At 35.6% G+C, this 20248-nt stretch overlaps 1 protein-coding gene across 4 annotated transcripts in view; it reads left to right on the top strand.

Annotated features, from left to right (window-relative positions):
* ESD (esterase D) overlaps positions 1 to 20248 on the top strand; it is a 33971-nt gene that overhangs the window by 11880 nt on the left and 1843 nt on the right. For all 4 annotated transcript variants that reach the window (XM_074217110.1, XM_074217108.1, XM_074217111.1 and 1 more), the window contains 4 exons: positions 1861 to 1985; positions 5972 to 6091; positions 8283 to 8381; positions 9541 to 9708. In XM_074217110.1, coding sequence (XP_074073211.1) covers positions 1861 to 1985; positions 5972 to 6091; positions 8283 to 8381; positions 9541 to 9708 — 512 coding nt within the window. The remainder of the gene's footprint in view (positions 1 to 1860; positions 1986 to 5971; positions 6092 to 8282; positions 8382 to 9540; positions 9709 to 20248) is intronic.

Genomic DNA, 20248 nt, shown 5'->3' with positions numbered 1-20248 from the left:
ATTTAAAATATTATGAGGAATTATGGTTAGCAACAGTTCAATTAAATGAGATCTTACTGATTTTCTTTTTTCTTACTAATAAGATCTATATTGAAGTCAGGAGGAAAACCCCTAACTTTTAACATAAATCTTATTAAAATTTGAGATTAGTATATTTTTTAGAGCTAATAGTGATACTTTTCCCAGGAATTTACATCATTTAATAGATTTAAAGTAGTTTATAGCTAGAAATTATTTTCTTGTGGCATTCATTATCTTTGAAGGAAAGCCTTTAACTATTAGCTAGTCCAGTAAGAATTCAGGAAAGTACATAAAAACTTAGTACTGTGGTAGCAAGTAATTTTACACTGAAGAAAAATCTATTACCCTGTAAAATAATATAAATTGTCCCTCTTAGAGGTAATTGCTTCTTGACTCTTAAAATCTTTAAAACCCTTAAAAGATTAAAAAAAATAGATTAGATAGCTTCATTTACATGGGATTGGGTTGCTGGTTGCTATTTTTAACCTGTATCCATTCTAATTTCTCAAAAACTAAAGTGCTATTTGTTTTTGTCAATATTTGCCTGATAAACTTTGTGTTTTGCTGCTTTTTGGACAGGAAGATAACAAAACTGACCATTACTAAGGTATTAATTTAACCACAATTCATCAAATGATTATTAAGCACCTACTAAATGTGAATTTATGGTGTATTTGCAGTAATGGGTAAAGAGTGTATGGACATTCTCACTTTGTTCCTTTTTCTGTGGTAGTGAGCCTAAGATGATAGTCCATGGCCAAAGAAGAGACCAAAGTTAATCTACTGAGAGATGGAGCATATAATTTTGGCCTCATTTTCACAGTGCTTTCACTAATTGAACCTACTAGTCTCAGAGACTTAAGTAGAAGTTACTATTACCCAGAGATGATCAACAATCATTTATTACATGCTTACTATATGTTAGGCACTGTGCTAGATAGTAGATATACAAAGAAGCAGTGAAACAGTATAGAATGACAGTGCTAATAAAAAATACAGTGTCTAGGGAAGACTCAATTACTGTCCTCAAAGAGCTGATAGTTTAGTAGAGAGATAAGACAATTTAAATAGCAATCATTTACAATAACACATGGTAAGCACATGGAGGAATTACAAAACAATTCTACTGTACAGTATTTGAAGAATATATCTGATGTTTAGTACTCACCATGTTCTCCAATCATCACCATTCCTCTTCTATTCCTCTTAAATTTTGTCTCTACTCTTATCTTTTTTTTTGTTCACTGGTAGTTCAATCAAGGGACAGCCCACAAAACCTAGCCATACTTTCTTTCAGTTTATGTATCTCTGCTTTGTAATCTTTTAATACCATTTCTCAGTTCCTCAAGACTGCCAAAAATAAAGGCAAAGTATATGTTTAAGATGCCAGAGTTTTTATTATTACCAGTTAAAGGAACCATATATTTTGCACAAATTCTGTACTCTTGTTATTTAAATAGATGGTTAATTGTGTCTGACTCTTCATGATCCCCTTTAGGGTTTTCTTGGAAAAGATACTGGAGTGGTTTACCATTTCCTTCTTCAACACACTTTACAGATGAGTAAACTAAGGCAAAGAGAGTTGTGACTTGCCATATAGCTAGTATGTACATCTAAGACTGGATTTGAACTTAGTCCTCCTGACTCAAGGCCTTAGTTCCTCACCTTTAAAATATGCATGATAATGTTCACCTTACATACCTCACAGTGTTAAGGTCAAACCAACTAAGGTCAACTAAGTGAAAGAACCTTAAAAAACCAAAGTTCTATGTAAATATTGATAAATACTATAGTCATGGTTTCAAGTGGTCATTTAATAATGATATTTTGCTTTGATAGGTGGCTGCAATATTAAAGGAGAAGATGACAGCTGGGACTTTGGTACTGGAGCTGGGTTTTATGTGAATGCCACTGAAGAACCTTGGAAAACCAACTATAGGATGTATTCTTACATAATAGATGAGGTAATTCCATTGAAATTAACGTTTTTATAATTAGCTTCAATTATTTTGATTTGTTCACTTTTTGTTTGAAAGGTTTAATCAACTCAAGATTAGTATTATTAAATTTATGTTATATGCATTTATTTATTGGTCATGTTAGAGGAAATATCAAATTTTTTCAAATATCATTTTCAGTGAGAGGCAATATGGCATTCTGGATAGAAAATTGGCTTTGGAATTGGGAATATCAGGTTTAAGTTCTCCCTCTGACCCATGTTGGTTGTGAGACTGAACATTTCAGTGCCCCAGGAAAACCTGAGAAACTGTAATTTGAAGAGTAGTTGTTGGTCTGCATTGGTAGAGGGAGTTTAGTGCCCTAAGAGCTTCCTAAAACTGATGAAATCACAAGTCTGGACCATTAAAGTTTTTGTTGTTGTTCTTGTTGTTTAGGTTTTTGCTAGGCAATGGGGTTAAGTGGCTTGCCCAAGGCCACACAGCTAGGTAATTATTAAGTGTCTGAGGCCTGATGTGAACTCAGGTACTCCTGACTCCAGGGCTGGTGCTCTATCCACTGTGCCTTAGCCGCCCCATTAAGGTTTTTAAGTAGTTTAGTTATTTAGTATTTCTAAATGTTTTTCATAATGGGTTAATGATTATGTTGGCCAGTGCTTTTATTGATTTTTGAGCTTGATTCTAACAAAAATCACTGTATACCAACAGCTGATTCCAAAATCACTCCCCCAATGGTAACTTAGCATTTCTTTGCTCAAATGTTTTCAATTTCTTTTTTGTTTATGTCGTTTTTAGATATCAGCTACATGTATATCCACCCTAAACTCTCTTCTTGAGAAAAGTATTCATAATATATATGCATGACTAAATAATCTGCAAGACTTTGGCCTTACTTTTACCTTATTCTTAAATGATGTTTTTCAGTGTTTTTCTCCATGTGCCCAACTGTGCACTGTTACCTTGTATTAAGGTGCTTAGGTAGCATTTGAACCCAGGCCCTCTGCTTTATATGCACTACTCTTTATAATACACTATTTGATTTGTTTACTTTTGTTCAGTCAGCTTTCATAATTTAAAAATCTCAACTTGGAATTAAAAATCACCACTACCATTCTATCATATATAAGATTCTTACAGAGATGGAGTGTGCTTTTATTTATATCTAGCACAGTGCTCAACATATTGGAGGTTCTTAAAAAGTCCTTGCTAATTGGTTGATATATGTTCACTCATTCTGAAGGGTTTTAAGATTTTAATAAAATTTACAACTTTCTCATCCTTTGCAATAATTATATTCATGGCTGTTTTTTACATGGGTATTGCATTTCTCATTAAATAATGTTTCCTTTTAACAAATAGTAAAACAACTTTGTCAATTCTCTTATTTGCCTCTTTAAGGAAAACCTATGAACCATCTTTCCATTTAGCTGCAGCTTCCTTTTCCCTTTTGGTTTCATTTATAGTACAGATATCAAGACTGATGATTCAGGTCTTCCAGTATGGTCCCTCATTGATCTCTGAACTTGATTATCATTTTTGGAGTACTGAAAATTAATTTAATGTCTTTAGTCTATCTAAAAAAGTGTAATTGAGAGTCCGATCTCTCCCCTTTTCCTTTGCCCTGTTCTTATTGCTGCAGAATAGGAGTAGGGAGCCTTTTATCTGCCAAGGACCATTTGGATATTTATAATATCATTCATGGGCTATATGTGATCAAACGTTTAATAAATTCATCCCTAAAAAGCTCCTAGATTTATTGAATTTTGAGTCTTGCCGGCAGTTGCCTTGGCACCACCAAACCAAGACAATGGGCAGGCCAAAGGTTCCCAACCCCTGCCCAGAACTGAAGGTCATTTTATATTTTTCTTTGTTCTATGAGTTATCATGACTGAAAAATTCATCATCAAATAGTCAGCTTTTTGTCATTAGCCAGTTTGACCCTCAGAAGGCAGACAGGGTCTCTTGCCAGGGCTTCAGGGTTTACTTGAAATCTTGCCCAGAATGATAGAGTTGCCTGCCAGTTCTTGTGCTCTACTGACTTACACAGTAACCTTTATGCTGTGATAAGGAGGACTTGGTAGAGATACAGCCTCAGCAGTTTAAGAAAAACAACAGAATCAAAAGTGCCAACTATATTTTAGTTTATTTTAAAGGCCACACAGAAGCAGAAACCATTTCTTTTTTTCCTAAGAGTTTTATTTGAAATGGCCTGTACAGAAATGTAATTTTGACTAAAGAAGTTAGAAAGAATGGTTTATCTTCTTAAATGAGATGTCATCCTTTTAATTTTTAAGAAAATGCAAACTTTTAATGAAACAGAGGTGATAATGTGTCTCAGTTTCTTTTTTGTTTGTTTTGGACCACTTTTTAGAAGCTATTTTATTTATTTTGAGTTTTTCAATTTTTCCCCTAATTTAACTTCCCTCCCCCCACCCCCACCCCCCACAGAAGGCAATTTGACAGTCTTTACATTGTTTCCATGGTGTACATTGTTCCAAATTGAATGTGATGAGAGAGGAATCATATCCTTAAGGAAGAAACATAAAGTAAAAGAGATAGCAAGATCAGACAATTAAGATATCATTTTCTTTCTAAATTAAAGGTAATAATAGTCCTTGGTCTTTGTTCAAATTCCACAGTTCTTTCTCTGGATACAGATGGTATTCTCCATTGCAGACAGTTCCACGTTGTCCCTGATTGTTGCACTGATGGAATGAGCAAGTCCATCAAGGTTGATCATCACCCCCATGTTGCTGTTAGGGTGTACAGTGTTTTTCTTGTTATGCTCATCTTGCTCAGCATCAGTTCCTGCAAATCCCTCCAGGCTTCCCTGAAATCCCATCCCTCCTGGTTTCTAATAGAACAATAGTGTTCCATGACATACATATACCTAAGTTTGCTAAGCCATTCCCCAATTGAAGGGCATTTACTTGATTTCCAATTCTTTGCCACCACAAACAGGGCTGCTATGAATATTTTTGTACAAGTAATGGTTTTTAACCTGTTTTCATCATCTCTTCAGAGTATAGACTGGTATTGCTGGATCAGAGGTTATGCACATTTTTGTTGCTCTTTGGCCGTAGTTCCAAATTGCTCTCCAGAAAGGTTGGATGAGTTCACAGCTCCACCAACAATGTATTAGTGTCCCAGATTTCCTACAACCCTTCTAACAATGATCATTGTCCTTTCTGGTCATATTGGTCAATCTGAGAGGTGTGAGGTGGTACTTCAGAGATGCTTTAATTTGCATCTCGCTACTAAATAATGATTTAGAGCAATTTTTCATATAACTATGGATTGCTTTGATCTCATCTGTAAATTGCCTTTGCATATCATTTGACCATTTGTCAATTGGGGAATGGCTTTTTTTTTTAATTTGACTCAGTTCTCTGTATATTTTAGAAATGAGTCTTTTGTCAGAAATACTAGTTGTAAAGATTGTTTCCCAGTTTACTACATTTCTTTTGATCTTGGTTACAGTGGCTTTGTGCAACAGCTTTTTAATTTAATGTAATCAAAATCATCTAGTTTTTTTGGGTGATGTTCTCCATCTCTTCCTTAGTCATAAACTGCTTCCCTTTCCATAGATCTGACAGGTAAACTACTCCTTGATCTTCTAGTTTGCTTATAATATTGTTTTTTTATGTCTAAATCCTTTATCCATTTTTATCTTATCTTGGTATAGGGTGTGAGGTGTTGGTCTAAACTAAGTTTTTCCATACTAACTTCCAATTTTCTCAACAGTTTTTATTGAAGAGAGAGCTTTTATCTGTTTTGGACCTTTTTTTGAGGACTTTGACATTACAGTATAACCAACTATATATATATGTATACATATAAAAATAAATTTAATCAACTTGTGCATAGATTGAGCCAGTTACCATTACTGATTGATTTGTGGTATTATCATTATGATGATGATGATGATGATGATGATGTACTTTGAAAGAAGTAAATTTCTCTTATATTTTTGTCATATTATTAATCTTTTTCAGCTGCCCAAGCTGATAAATGCCAATTTTCCAGCTGATCCAAAGAAGATATCAATTTTTGGCCATTCTATGGGAGGCCATGGAGCTCTCATTTGTGCTTTGAAAAATCCTGGAAAATATAAAGTAAGATTATCTCACCATTAAAAGGTTAACATTTCTCTTTAGTGATTTATTAAGGTTGAATTTGGGATTCATTTATGTTTGTAGCTTTGACATTAACTTTCCAGGGCCAGTGCTTAGAAGTAAAAAAAAATAAGTCTTCATATTTTATTTTGGAAATTTTTGCTACAATGTCAGAAGTAAATTCTGTCTTCAGGTCCAGAGATCCATTTTATTGCTTTTATGTATATATCTCTCAAATGCAATTTTTTTTCCCCAAACATGTATTCATTCACCTCAAGTTGGTGATTCATCCAATCCAATAACTAAGATAAATATTTTTTTTTAATAATTATTCACCAGATATGGGGCAGCTAGGTGGTATAGTGGATAGAGTACCAGCCCTGGAATCAGGAGGACCTGAGTTCAAATCTGACCTCAGACACTTAATAATTGCCTAGCTGTGGGACCTTGGGCAAGTCACTTAACCCCATTGCCTTGCAAAAAAATTAAAAAAAAATATTCACCAAATGTGTTGTGAAATATGGAAGGGACCTTAGAGATCATCTAGTCTAATGGCCTCAGTTTTTTTGATAATGACTCTGGGACCCAGAGAATTGGCATGCTTAAGACCACATAGATATTAAGGTGCTTAGGTAGCATTTGAACCCAGGCCCTTTGTCTTTATATTTATTGCACTTTATATTACACTGTTAGATTTGTTTATTTTTGTTTAGTCAGCTTTCATCATTTAAAAATCTTGACTTGGAATTAATTCTGCGATACTATTGATTTGAATACCATAATTACCACTACCATTCTATCAGAAGCAGTTTGGTAACTTTAACTCTGATTTAGAAAAAGCTGCTATTACCTTGTAATAGTCTAGGGATTCTTTATTCTTTTTTATTTAGTGATTTATAATGATTTCATGTCAAATAGTAATGCAACTAAATTTAAGGTATAGAATTAAACTAGTTTCAACATGTAAAAGTCTTAACTGGTGACTTAATATGAGGGTTAAGTTTCTTTTCTAGTCTAATTCAGTTTTCCTTTTATATGATAGCAGTTGAGATTATTCATTAACATATTTTTAAGCAGTCTTAAATTCTTTAGGTAAGAGTGTTAATTTTCTCTTTTGCATATTCCAAATATTTACATATTTTCTTGTCAGTTAGTAACCTTGAATCCTCTATGTTCAGTTCATTATACAATGGAGAGCAGTGTACTATTGGGAATTGCAAAGAAAATTGTAAATGTGATTCTTGGCAGTAACACTATTCTTCTTTTCTTTGAATCCTTGTTGGCCAAGGATTCAAAGAAAGGAAGCATAGGACTTTCATGGTCCATTTTATGTCCAATCCTAAGGAATTAGATGCTAAATTATTCCAAATCCCTGATTCAAAGAGAAAAATATCCATAGTAGAGACTTCTTGTTATGGCAAGATTTGTTTTGAAATTGAATCAGCTTCCTGTTGTGGTGGATATTTTAAAAAATTAAACATCTTTTCAGTATGTGTTAAAACAATTTTCTACTCCCTGATACAAAAATAGAACATGTTTGCATTTTTCATGTTTTGAAAAAGATTATTAAATCTAATAGACTGTAAGATTATGTATAAGGTATAAATTCTTATAATTAAGTATAATAAAATATAAATTCTTTGAAGCATAAAAATATCTCTACTTTGAATTTCAACTTCTATAAAACAAAATGGTAAATGTTGCTGAGTTACATGTTTGTTAGTGGTATAGAATTCAAAATTATATGGAAAAAAATTTGTACCATTATTAGTAGTAATGCTATTTAAATTCCAGTGTATCTTTCTTACTAACAGAGTATTTCAAAATTAAGTGCCATTTACTCTCTTAAGATATTATATCTCAACAAGTTAATTTATTTTTGTTGTTTAAAGTCAACAGAAGGAAAAGTGCTCAACACGAAGTTCCTTTTATTTAATAAGCATATTTTATCAATAACAAGTTATTGATTTGTGTTATTTCAGCACCCACAGTTTGCTAGCAATTTATCAGATTATTTAGTGGGCTTGTTTTGGCCCTTGAAGCACTTTCAGTCATAGCAAAAGATATTTTAAGAAATTTGTTCACAAACCTTTTCATGAGTCAGTAGCTTCTTAATCATTTTCTATCTATCAGTTCAAATATTGTCTTCTAAAATGACTGGTTTTGAAACTTGGTTTCTTTGTTTCTAAAGTCTGTGTCAGCATTCTCTCCAATCTGCAATCCAATGCTCTGTCCTTGGGGGAAAAAAGCCTTCAGTGGATATTTAGGATCAGATCAAAGTAAATGGGAGGTAAGTATTAAATAATTCATACCTGATATATTAAAATCTTTAAAAAAAGAGATCATACATGCCTAACCATACTTTAAGGTTATATAAAATTTAAGGGTCTAATTTCATCATAGAATATACATATGATGAAAAATTTGATTTTAAATGTTGATTAATTATAGTAGGTAGCTTATGAAAAGGATGTTCCAGTAATAGTCCTAAATGATGAAGAGATAATTTGTATTTCTTACTTTTAAAAAAAGCCTGTATTCTGTTATTTCTTAAAATGTAGATTAACCCACCACTTTACTCTCTCTTTGACAGTGCTATGTATTCTGTCAGACTGTGACGAACTTAGATATGTAAATGAGACTTCCTTGTTAACAACATTTGTTCTTATTGGAATGAAAAATTACTGATGTGAGACAGACTTGTATCTGGGATACATATATATGCACAAAAATAGATGAAGTTTTTATTCATATATGGGGAGGGGAGAAGAAAGATAAGTCACATGATATGGCTAGAAGTAGAAGAATACTCATGTGTGTTTCTGGGGTTCCAGAAAGTCTTTCTGGTTGGAATGCAGAGTATCTCAGTGTGGAGGGGAAAGAAAGGAATTAGAAGCATCTTTAATAATGATTTGATAGGAGCCAGATTTGAGAGCTGACTAAGTTGCTCCATAGTCAGAAGTAAACGATATGAAACAAAAAGTGCTCAAGGAAGATGAGCCTTGTTTTTGTGAGGAGGATTAATCAAAGCAAGGAAGAAGCTAGAAATTGGGAAGTTGAATCCAGGAGATTTTTTTAATTAAAACTTTTAAAATTATCCTTTTTTTGGGGGAAATATAGTGAAATTATTTGTTATTCTTATGATATCTCTAATCTCTACCAACTTCTAAGTATTGGACCCTAGAACTAAATTTCTAAAAAATATTTTCTTAAAATTATCTTGAAATATGTAGAGCTTTAAGAGCTTCACTTAAGACTTAAAAACAGGTTTCAGATATTATCAGCCTTGTAATCTGGGTTGCTTTTAATTTGTTTCACTCTTGTAGAAGCATTCCGTGTTCCTGCCTTACTTTGATATATTGTTTCCAGAATATTAAATGTTATAAAATATCTTCTTTTTTTTTGAGCATTGTAAAAAGTAGTTTTGAATTTTTTCCTTTTACTTACAGGCATATGATGCCACTCATCTTGTGAAGTCTTATCCAGATTCTCAGTTGGACATATTAATTGATCAAGGCAAAGATGACCAGTTTCTTAAAGATGGGCAATTACTTCCTGACAACTTTATAGCTGCCTCTGCAGAAAGGAAAATTCCAGTTGTTTTTAGATTGCAAGAGGCAAGTATTAAAAAAGTATTTCTCTTGAATTTGTGCACCATTATCTGACTCAAAAAAATTTGTTGTCAGGGCTTTTTTTTTAATCTAAATTTGAATTGTCTTTCCCTAATATTTCTGGTTGTTCCTTCAAGGCATATATGAAAGTTAATGTCCTGTTGTGTTACAGTAATTTCTGTGCCAAATAGAAACCATTTAAAGGAAATAGATATTTTTCATAGTTAAGAAGTATTTTTTAAATATGCTTTTTGGCCTTGGTTCTTAAAGAAGACCATGATATTAGGGAGGTGATAATCATGAAATGCATGTGAATTGGATTTGAAGTGAGGGGGGATGCTGTGCTAAGTCACCAGCCTCAATTTTTCCTCTAGAGCCATCTGGGTCCAATGGCCAGATATGAATCAGGACAACTGGAGATGGCCTTGGATTCTGAGGCAATCAGGGTTAAGTGACTTGCTCAAGGTCACACAACTAGTGCTAGTCAAGTGTCTGAGGCAGAATTCAAACTCCCATTCTCCTGACTCCAAGGCCAGTGCTCTATCCACTGGGTCATCTTGTTGTAAAAGAAATTGCTGTAGTTTTTTGAACTACTGCCATATAATTAGCATGGGAAAAATAGGTTACAAAGCAACTTTGAAGACCTGACTAAGTAAAAACTAGAAGTTTGGATCATTAACTATTTCTATCTTTCCTGTAATTCCTAACTTCAGCCATTCTACCATGATTAGATACCTATGGATAAAAGGAAGGAAGTTATCTCTTTAACAGGACTTTCCTTCTTTGGATTTAGAAGTATTTCTTAAGGCATGAAAGAAAATTAAATAAAGAATTCACAGTTCAGATAACAACAACAACAACAATCAACCTTTATATAGCACTTAAAGGATTACAAAGAACTTTATAAAGATTATTAAATTTTTATCCCATAAGAACTCTGGGAAATAGGTTTTATTATTATCTCTGCAGTACACTTGAGTAAACTGAGGCAGATTAAATGACTTGCCCAGGGTCACACAGCTAGTGTCTGAGGTCACTTTGAACTCAGATTTTTCTGATGCTCTATCTGCTATATGACTTATCTCCCTTAAGCAAAGACATAGAAAAATGTCTATGTACCATCATCAGAAGGAAAATATCTATCTCCCTTTCAGAAAAGCAAGTAAATAATGTCATTAATAATAGTATTTTAAGTGAGCTTTTATTATTAACACTGCTTCTTTCTATCTAGAAATCTTTCAAGTTATATTTTTGAAGAAGAGGACTAAACTATCCTCTAACAGTAGGAATATTTTTAAAGTAGTCTTGATTTTTTCATTCTTGTATAAGCATAACAAGTAAATATATAGCAATAAGATTTAGTGTTTTCCAACCATCTTATCTTAGTATTCACATGGCTCTGAAGATCTCCTAGATGTATATATCTAAATTCTCTCCATTGCAGATGGCCATCTCTGTGCTCTTCCAAGCAACCTTTTTAAGTGTTTGACAGCGACCTTTTTAACATTGAAAAATGGTATGTCTCCACATTATGGTAGTTGTACTACCTCTCTGTTGATTGACATGCCCTCCTGGGAATGATTCCCCAATCCCAGACTTTATAGGATTAACCTGTGTTCAGTGGCTGACATTCCATGGCTATCGGTGCAGCATTTGCACCGTTCACCAGTTATCCTTTATTCTTACTATATGACCAGTCAGCCTCTTTTTTCTGACCATACATTTCACGGATATTATCTATTACGTTGCTACTTGTGTGTCAGTCGTGGTTGGTAATGTGCTGCATCTTACTTACCCAGTGTCTCTCTTCATTGCCTTTTGTTATGACTAGCAATTTTGATTTATCAGGGATTGTGGAGTTCTCTTATTTGCAGCCCTGGAGTATTGACCTTTAAAAAACGAGGACAGCTTAGGAATCATTCGAAGTATTGAGTAATTTCGTAAGTCTGTCATTTCCTATCATCCCTTGGGATGATTTGACTTATATCCAACCTGTTTTCTTCCTATTCAGTTCTGAACTTAGCTCATTCCTCATCTCCAGTTATCTGTCCCACACACAATCACACATATACACAGACACAAATACATTCATACCATGTTGTGGTCTAGGGACAATAATAATTCTATATTCGTTCAGTTTTAATGAGTAAAATTGTCTTTTTTGAATTAATTATAATAATTCTCATTGAAAAGACCCTGTAGTATCTAGGAGTTTGATATAGTCAGCACAAGGAAACCTACCAACTGGTGCATTCAGAGTCACTCCCTCTTGTATTTGGATTCTGAGAGTTATCTTCTTTGACAGTATCAGACACCTTTGGCTTGAATGTCTCTAATGATCAGATCATTGAACACAGTGATTTCTGCAGTTACAACTATCCTGGAATCTTGAAAAAGTACAAGGAACATTAAGGCATTGGAGATAGATTGTTGGGAAAGGTTTTCATTGTGCATTTTGCTCTGCTATATTCCTTCTTTTTTATAACCAACAAACATCTTTCAGTTAACTATGTGACTGAAAATATGGTCTGCTGGTAAAAGCATGAAATATATTTTATTGACAACAATAAAAGGAACCATAAAATCCTAGTTCCATTAGGTAATCCTTTCAGTAAAGTAACTTTTAAAAATGAATGTCAAATAAATTTTAATGTAATTTTATAAATATATTGTTACAGTAAAAGAAAAAAAACTTTTTTCAAAATCTAAAACAGAGACTTCTGGTGCATTGCCCTGGAGAGAAGGGAATTTATATTTGATTTCATTTTTCTTTCTTCAGATTTCTTTTTAATAATAGAAAAAATTATAGTTATTCATTTAAGTATTTTAAAATGTACCAATCAAACCATCAGATATTTCAGTTTTGAGTAAATTAAGTCTGTAATTAGGTAAATAGTGTTTTGGAGAGGTTTAGCCATAAGTGATATAACAGATTGTGTGTTTCTAAATAGATTACACTTCTTGGCAAACCGCATCAGATATCTTTTCTGTCCAGGGACTGTTCCAGGAAATTCTGATGTGACTACAATAGTGTTAGCCTTTCAACAAAGGCTCAGAACTTTGGGAGACTGTGGAAGTGGCAGAGATTTGGTGAACAATGAGGAGAGAAACTTGCTATTTTCCAAATATCTTTCTTCTTGGCAACTGAGAAATTTGTTAGTCTAGACTTAGGCCAGGGCCAAGATAAAGTATTCATTCAACAACTCTAGAGTAAGGAAACTTTGAAATTGCTGTGGGTGGCCTAGTTCATTATTCAGTTTAGACACAGTTTTCCCTTGGCTTTCATTCTGACAAGATCAGAGAAGGTCTGACTTATACAATCTAAACTAGGTTTTGTTTAGGCTCTCTGTTATTAGATAAATAAATGAATGGAAATGTGCTGGGCCTTGACTCCAGACAAAAACCTCTCTAGTCTTTGGTTTACCCAAAGGCTGAAAATTTGATCATCTGCTTAACATCACATACAGAGCTGGAATTTAGTCAGTTCCCCTTATTTTGTCAGAATGAGGAAAACTGGGTTCAGAGAGAGTAAATGATTTTATGGCAAAGCAAGAACTAGAATCCAGCATTCTAAAAACTGTAAAAGTACCAAGGGAGCAGGCTGGGAGCTGTTGTTCTTCGCTTGTAGAAGTTACATAATGGATTGAGGCATGCCATCGGTCATGTCCTGTCTTTAGAGACTTCAGGAGAGAAGGATTTGTAATTTTCTCTGGTGCCCAAGGAACTTCTGTTTATAGATCTAGAAATAAAATACTATTTATGCCAATTTAGGCAACTATCTTAATTATACCTCAAAGATCTCTGATTTTGTCAGGGTGGTTACCCTCAGTGCAGATTAAAACAACCAAGTAAATGATCTTTGAAGAGTAGAATGGATAAAAAAAATTCCAGTTTTGTGATGAGCTTACCCAAACAGGATCACTTATGGTCTTAACTTTTAAGCATTTTTGGCTCAGAAATACTAAGAGCTAGCATAGAGAACTCTAGGTTACCTCTGCTCCCAGAAGAGACATCAGAATAGGACTGTGGTAGAGAGATCCTTACCATCCACAAGTGAGAAACACAAGAAGTCTTTTTTTTCCCTTTCTTTGACAATCCTTCTTGAAGAGTTAATTTGTGATTTATTTTGAACTCTGGCTTTTGAGGAGATGAAGAAAAACATTGCCTTTCAGTGTCAGCAACCAGCATAGTACCTAGAATACTGATTCAGCTTAGAGACCTGCATGGAAGAAAAAGCATATGGCTTGGTTTTTTTTTTAAGCGAAGCTTCAAATAGAATTTTGCTGTCAGAGACTTTTTTATTTTAAAGTTTATTGTGGGGGAGGAGGAAGACACTTCCCCTTTAATGACCCAGAGCAACCAGCAATTTCATTACCACATTTTATTGAGGCAAAATGGTCTAGTTAGGAAAGGAATTTACCAAAAAGGTAAAATATAGTCAGTAAAGTCACCAGAACTTCTTCCCGTTTTTTTTTCTTCTTCATCTTCACAATCTAAACTTCAAACTGGTAAAAAGAGAACACACTTAAATCTTTCTCTTCACAGTCCCTTAATCATGAAATCTAATAATCTAGATCTCCTCGACATTCTTTTCTTTCTAGGTTTTTTTGACATTTCCTCCTTATGCTTCTACCTATCTGATCATTCCTTCTCAGTCTCCTTTGCTACCCAGTGAGCTTTGGCATCCACAGGACCCTGGCCTGGCACGTCTTCTCCCTTTAGAGGTTTTCACTTGATCTTGTTAACTCCCATGGATTCAACAAACATCGATTCTCTAACCTACTTCTCCAGTCTTGCACTTTAATTGCCTCTTTGACATCTTAAACTTAATACATCTAAGTCTGAACTCATTATCTTTTTTCCCTAAACCTTTCCTTCTTCCTAACTTCCCTTTTCGTGTTGTGAGTTCCAGTCACCCAGGCACCTAGACTCACAAGCCTAGGTATCATCCTTGACTCTTCTCCTTCAATGTGTTGCCAAGACCTGTTGATTTTATCTACTTTACATCTCTCACATGTGTCCCCTTCTCTCCAATGACATTTGTATACCTTTTGGCAGGTTCTTCTCATTTCATCTTTGAACTATTACATACCTTCCTCTCCAGTCCATCCTCCATTCAGTTGTCAAAGTCATCGTCTGACTATTTCTCCTTTCTCCCCAAAGAATTCCAGTTGTTCCTATCACTTCCAGGAGCAAATATAAAGCCCTCTGTTTGGTATTTAAAACTTTATACCTTGGTCCAGCTAAGACCCCCCACCTTCTACCAGAAGTCTTTTCTGATTTCCCCCAAGCACTAGTGCCTTCTATCTAGTAATTATCTCTGATTTATCCTATATCTTGTCATGTTGTGTCCCCATTGAACTGGCCGTTGATTTTTTGAAAAATGGGCTGTATTTTACATTGTTAGGTATGCCTAGCTCCTAGCAAAATTTCTGACACTTAAAAATATTCATTGACTGACAACAATCTGTATTTTTCCAGGATGTATCACTCTGTTTTAATTCCTTAAATTAATCATTCTTGGTTTCTCATATCCTCATCCTCATGATATTTACTTTTTTTCCACAGAAAGTTAGGTTTTGATTCTACAAGCACTAATATTACTGAAAATAAAAATGGAAGTTTGAATATATGCTTTGAATTTTGAAATTCTCAGGGAATATGTAAAATTCCATTAGGATTTATAGGCATTAATACTCTGAAATTCAGTGTTTATTAAATTCATTTGAATGGTTACTGAATTGTAGAGTAAGATGCTAATTGCAGCAAAGTTTAAAATCCATATCTTTTTTGAAATGCTTTTCCCAGAAAGCAAATCTGTTTCCTTCACTCAGATCCATCCATCTAGGAGTAATAACCTCCCATTGAAATCTTAACTTTGTAAGTGCTCAGAAGTGTAGGACTCTTTATGTAATAGCTCAGTGATACAGAAGTAGGAGTACTTGGTCTGGAGAGTAATAGAGATAGCCCAGAGAAAGTGAGAGGGCAGAAGTTGGAAAGCAGGACTGGTTCGAGAGAGGAAAAATACAGCTGCTCAAGGGAAGCAGATTCAATTAAAAGTGAGAGGTGAGGGATAGGTGGACAACAGATTGAGCCAGAGAGGACTGTCACATTAAACAAAATAGAAGGACTCACTAAATGGTGACTGTCTCAGGTACTGGAGGAAAGAACTGTCAAAGCCAAGAACTCTGCTCTCAAGGAGCTGACATTCTAATTGGGAAAGGCAACAAGTAGAGGTAGTGTGGCCTTGGAGGGGCAGTTTTTCATGGAAGCCTCAGTTACCACACAATGGTAAATGGGAGTCAAAGGGCAATCTGTTGACTTTCCTTTCTAGCAATGGTAGCTCTGATTTGATTGTTTTTTGTTCCCAAGGCAAGAGGAAAATTATGTCCTTTCCCATCCCCTATGTCAGGAAGAGGGGCCATGTGCAAAGAAACATGGTTCTTTAAGTGTTCCTGCAGGTCCTAAACTAACTGCTCAGTAGGCAGGGAGAGAAATGTATCCTTAACTAAGAAGAGAGAAAGAAATCTGGACTCCCACAGGTCTTGAACTGAGTTTTGAGGCATCTCTGTAGGAACAGTCAGCCAGGCAAGGGATTCAGATCCCACTGTTCTCTTTAATACAGTCTCACCTCCTAGGAGAGATTCTGTGAGTTTGAGAAATCCATGCCAGGTTCGGTCTGGTGTGCAGAAGGGCCAAGCTTCTGCCTGTAGAGTGGCTGAGAGGTGGTCGCTGTTCTGCAAAAGAGGGAAAAAAAGTTCACATTTATAGTGCAGTTTCAGATTTGTACAATTCTTTTTTCACCCCTGTGAAGTGGGTCTTTAAAATATTGTTTTCTCCATTCTACAGATAAGGAAACTGAGGCTCAGGAAAATGAAGTAACTTGCCCATGACACAGCTAGTGTTTAGAGACAGGATTTGAACTCAGGTCTTGTACTCTTTGAACTCTATCTTGTACTCTTTCTATTACATTCTTGTACATTCTATTACATTCCACAGCTAGGTGGCACAATGGATAGAGCACTGGCCCTGGAGTCTGGAGGACCGGAGTTCAAATCCAGCCTCAGACACTTAATAATTACTTAGCTGTGTGACCTTGGGCAAGTCACATAACCCCATTGCCTTAAATAAATAAAATTTAAAAAAGAAACCCTGAGAAGCTTAAATAATTAGTTCCCTTTGAATTTTCTCCAGAATCTTTTCTCCTTATCTAGTTATCTTTCTCCTATATATCATTTCTTTCTCTAAGCTTTATATCCTTCTAATCAGTTGTGACCTAAATGAAGGATTTTTTTTTCCTTCTTGCCTTTCAAACTTGCCAAAGTTACGAAATGGAAATGTGAAATCAAATAAACCAGAGCTTAGTCCTAATAAGGCAACACTCTTGTCAGATTGATTGTGTAGTCTGAGGCAAAGAATAGATGGATTGCTTTTGAGTTACTTCCATGACTTTGATCTAGAAGTATTTCTTAGTTGCTGATTCCCAGACATTTATAGCATGGTACAAGAGTCAGAAAATGTACTGACTCATCTTCTGTAGTTTCTAGTAATTAGTCTCTAGACTCTTAAATACCAGATGATATTATTGTTTGTTTTTTCTTTTTTTAATTAATTAATTTTTATTTTTGTACAAGTGATTTTTTTTATAATTCCTAAAATATTCATGTTTAAGAGTAAACATAATATCCCCTCCCCCAAAAGAATGTAGACCCTCATGAGAAATAAAGTAAAGAGAAAAAAAATGTGCTTCAGTCTGTGTTCCAATACCACCAGCTCTGAATCAGGTGGATCACATTCTTTATGATAAGTCCATCACAAAAGCTACTTCCATATTTTTCCACCATTGCTATTGCTGATTGCAGCTCCCTCCATTCATACCTCCCCACTACCATATACTATAATTTTTCTCTCCTTGCACTCTGTCCCTCTTCTAAAATGTGCTGTAGGGTAGCTGAGTGGTGCATCAAACTGATCACCAGCTCTGGGACCAAGAGGCCCTGAGCCCACATTCCTCTCCTAAGGCCCAGCAACCACCTGGTCCTGTGGTCCCAGACAGGCCATCCAATACCAGCCCCTTGCAGGAAGTAATAAAGAAAATGTGTTATATCTGACCACTCTCCTCCATGATCCACCCTCTCCTCCATCACTCACATCCCCCCTTTCCCCGTTCCCCATCTCTCCTTTTTACTCTAGATATTTATACCCCATTGAGGTGTATGCTGTTTCTTCTCCAAGCCACCTCTGATGAGAGCAAAGGTTCCCTCATTTTCCCCTCGCCTTCCCCCTTCCATATCATTGCAATAATTCATTGCATTAAAAAAAATCTTATTGTAAGAAATATCTTAGCCTATTCCACCTCTCCTTTCTCTTACTCCCATTACTTTCCCTTTTAGCCATTGACTCCATTTTTACAGTATATTATATCTTCAAATTCAGCTCCTTTTACCTGCTTTATTAAATGAGAAGTTTCTTATGAGTATTATCAGTATCATTTTCTATTCAGGAATACATGCAGTTCAACATCATTAAGTCTCATATTTTATCCTACTCTTCTGCTCTCTATGCTTCACCTGAGTCCCTGCATTTGAAGGTCAAACTTTCTTTCCAGCTTTGGTTGTTTCAACACGAATAACTGAAATTCCCCTGGTTCATTGAAAGTCCATCTTTTCCCCTCGAAGATGTTCAGTTTTGCTGGGTAGTTGATTTTCAGTTGCATTCCAAGCTTTTGCCTTGCAGAATATTATATTCCAAGCCCTGTGAGCCCTTAATGTAGTTGTTGCTAAGTCCTGTGTGATCCTGACTGCAACTCCACGATACTTGAATTGTATCAGCCTCCTGGCTGCTTGAAATAATTTCTCTTTGTCTTGGGAGTTCTGGAACTTAACTATAATATTCCTGAGGGTTGATTTTTTGGTTCTCTTTCCAGGGGATATCGATGGATTCTCTCAGTTTCTATTTTGCCCTCTGTTTCTAGGATATCTGGGCAATTTTCCTGTAGGAATTCTTTAAAAATGAGGTCAAGGCTCTTTTCCTGATCATGACTTTCAGGTATCCCAATAATTTTTAAATTATCTTTCCTGAATTTGTTTTCCAGATCAGTTGTTTTTTCAGTGAGATGTTTCACATTTTCTTCTAATTTTTCATTCTTTTGGTGTTGAAGTATTGTGTCTTGACCTCTTGTAAAGTCATCAGCTTCCTTTAGCTCCATTCTACATCTGAAGAATTTGTTTTCCTCAGAGTGCTTTCTTATATCTTTTTTCCATCTGGCCAATTCTGCTTTTTATTTTTATTTTGTTTTAGGTTTGTGGTTTTGTTTTGTTTTTTTGCAAGGCAAATGGCATTAAGTGGCTTGCCCAAGGCCACACAGCTAGGTTATTATTAAGTGTCTAAGGCCGGATTTGAACTCAGGTACTGGTGCTCTATCCACTGTGCCACCTAGCTGCACCCAATTCTGCTTTTTAAAGCATTCTTCTCCTCAGTAACTTTTTTGAACTGTTTTGTCCATTTTCTTCAGCATTTTTTTTTTTGGATCTCCTTGATTAAGCTGCTGACTTCATTTTCATGTTTTTCCTGCTTCTCTCATTTCTTTTCCCAACTTTTCTTCTATCTCCCTTACTTCATTTTTCAAAATCTTTTTTGAGGTCTATTATAGCCTGAGTCCAATTTCCATTTTTCTTTAGATTTAGTCTTTAGATACAGGAGCTTGTACCTCCTCATCTTCAGATTGAGTATTTTGATCCTTCTTGGGATCATAGACAATGTATTTCTCAATGGTGTTCCTCATTTTTCTCTGTTTACTCATTTTTCCAGCCTGTGCCTAGTTTTGGGGTGCTTCCTGAGCTTTTGAATATTATTGGCACCCCCCCCCCCCACAAGGACCTCAGTGTGTGAAGCTCTGACTTTCCTTCTGGTCTGTGAATGACCACAAGTGCCCCCCTCTGCCAGGGGGCTGAGGTGGGGGGGGGGGTCCTGTTCTATAGGAGGGCCTAGACTGCAATCAGGATCTGAATGTGGTCAGAGCCCAAGAGTCCTGTTCCAGGTACAGAGGACAGACCTCTGAAGTCTCTCTCCACTCCCCTACCTTTGGTGGGCTGAGCACTCAAGGCTCAGTTGACTGGGGGCTGCTGAGCTGACCGAGCTGACTGCTGCATCTGCCCTGAGGGCCTAGGCTTCTTGTGCTGGCTCCAGCAGAGTTCCACTCCACTGATCCTGCAATTTGTGCCCGGTGCTCCCTGGGGTATAGGTCAGGAAACTGCCCTTCTTCTGTGAGCTCAGGTGCCCTGGGGCTGCTTCCTGGAGCCTGAAGTTTCTTCACTCTGGTGGGCCATCCCTCTAACCTGGTGGAGCAGAACCTTTCCACTATTTTTGGTCTAGAGAATTGCTTCACTGGATTTGTCTATGAGTTCTTTCTCTCACAAATTTAGTTAGAGTCTTAATTTTAAGATTTTTGAAATATTATGGAGAGAACACCTAGGAGAGGCTCTGCCCCCTGTTTGTTTTTTTTCTAAATGGCTCTTAGTGGGCTTTTTAAGTATCTACTCTCTCA

The sequence above is a fragment of the Macrotis lagotis genome, chromosome 1, assembly GCF_037893015.1.
Source record: "Macrotis lagotis isolate mMagLag1 chromosome 1, bilby.v1.9.chrom.fasta, whole genome shotgun sequence".
Lineage (NCBI taxonomy): Eukaryota > Metazoa > Chordata > Mammalia > Peramelemorphia > Peramelidae > Macrotis > Macrotis lagotis.
Note: the sequence above shows the minus strand (reverse complement) of the source record. Positions and strands in the feature narration are given on the sequence as shown.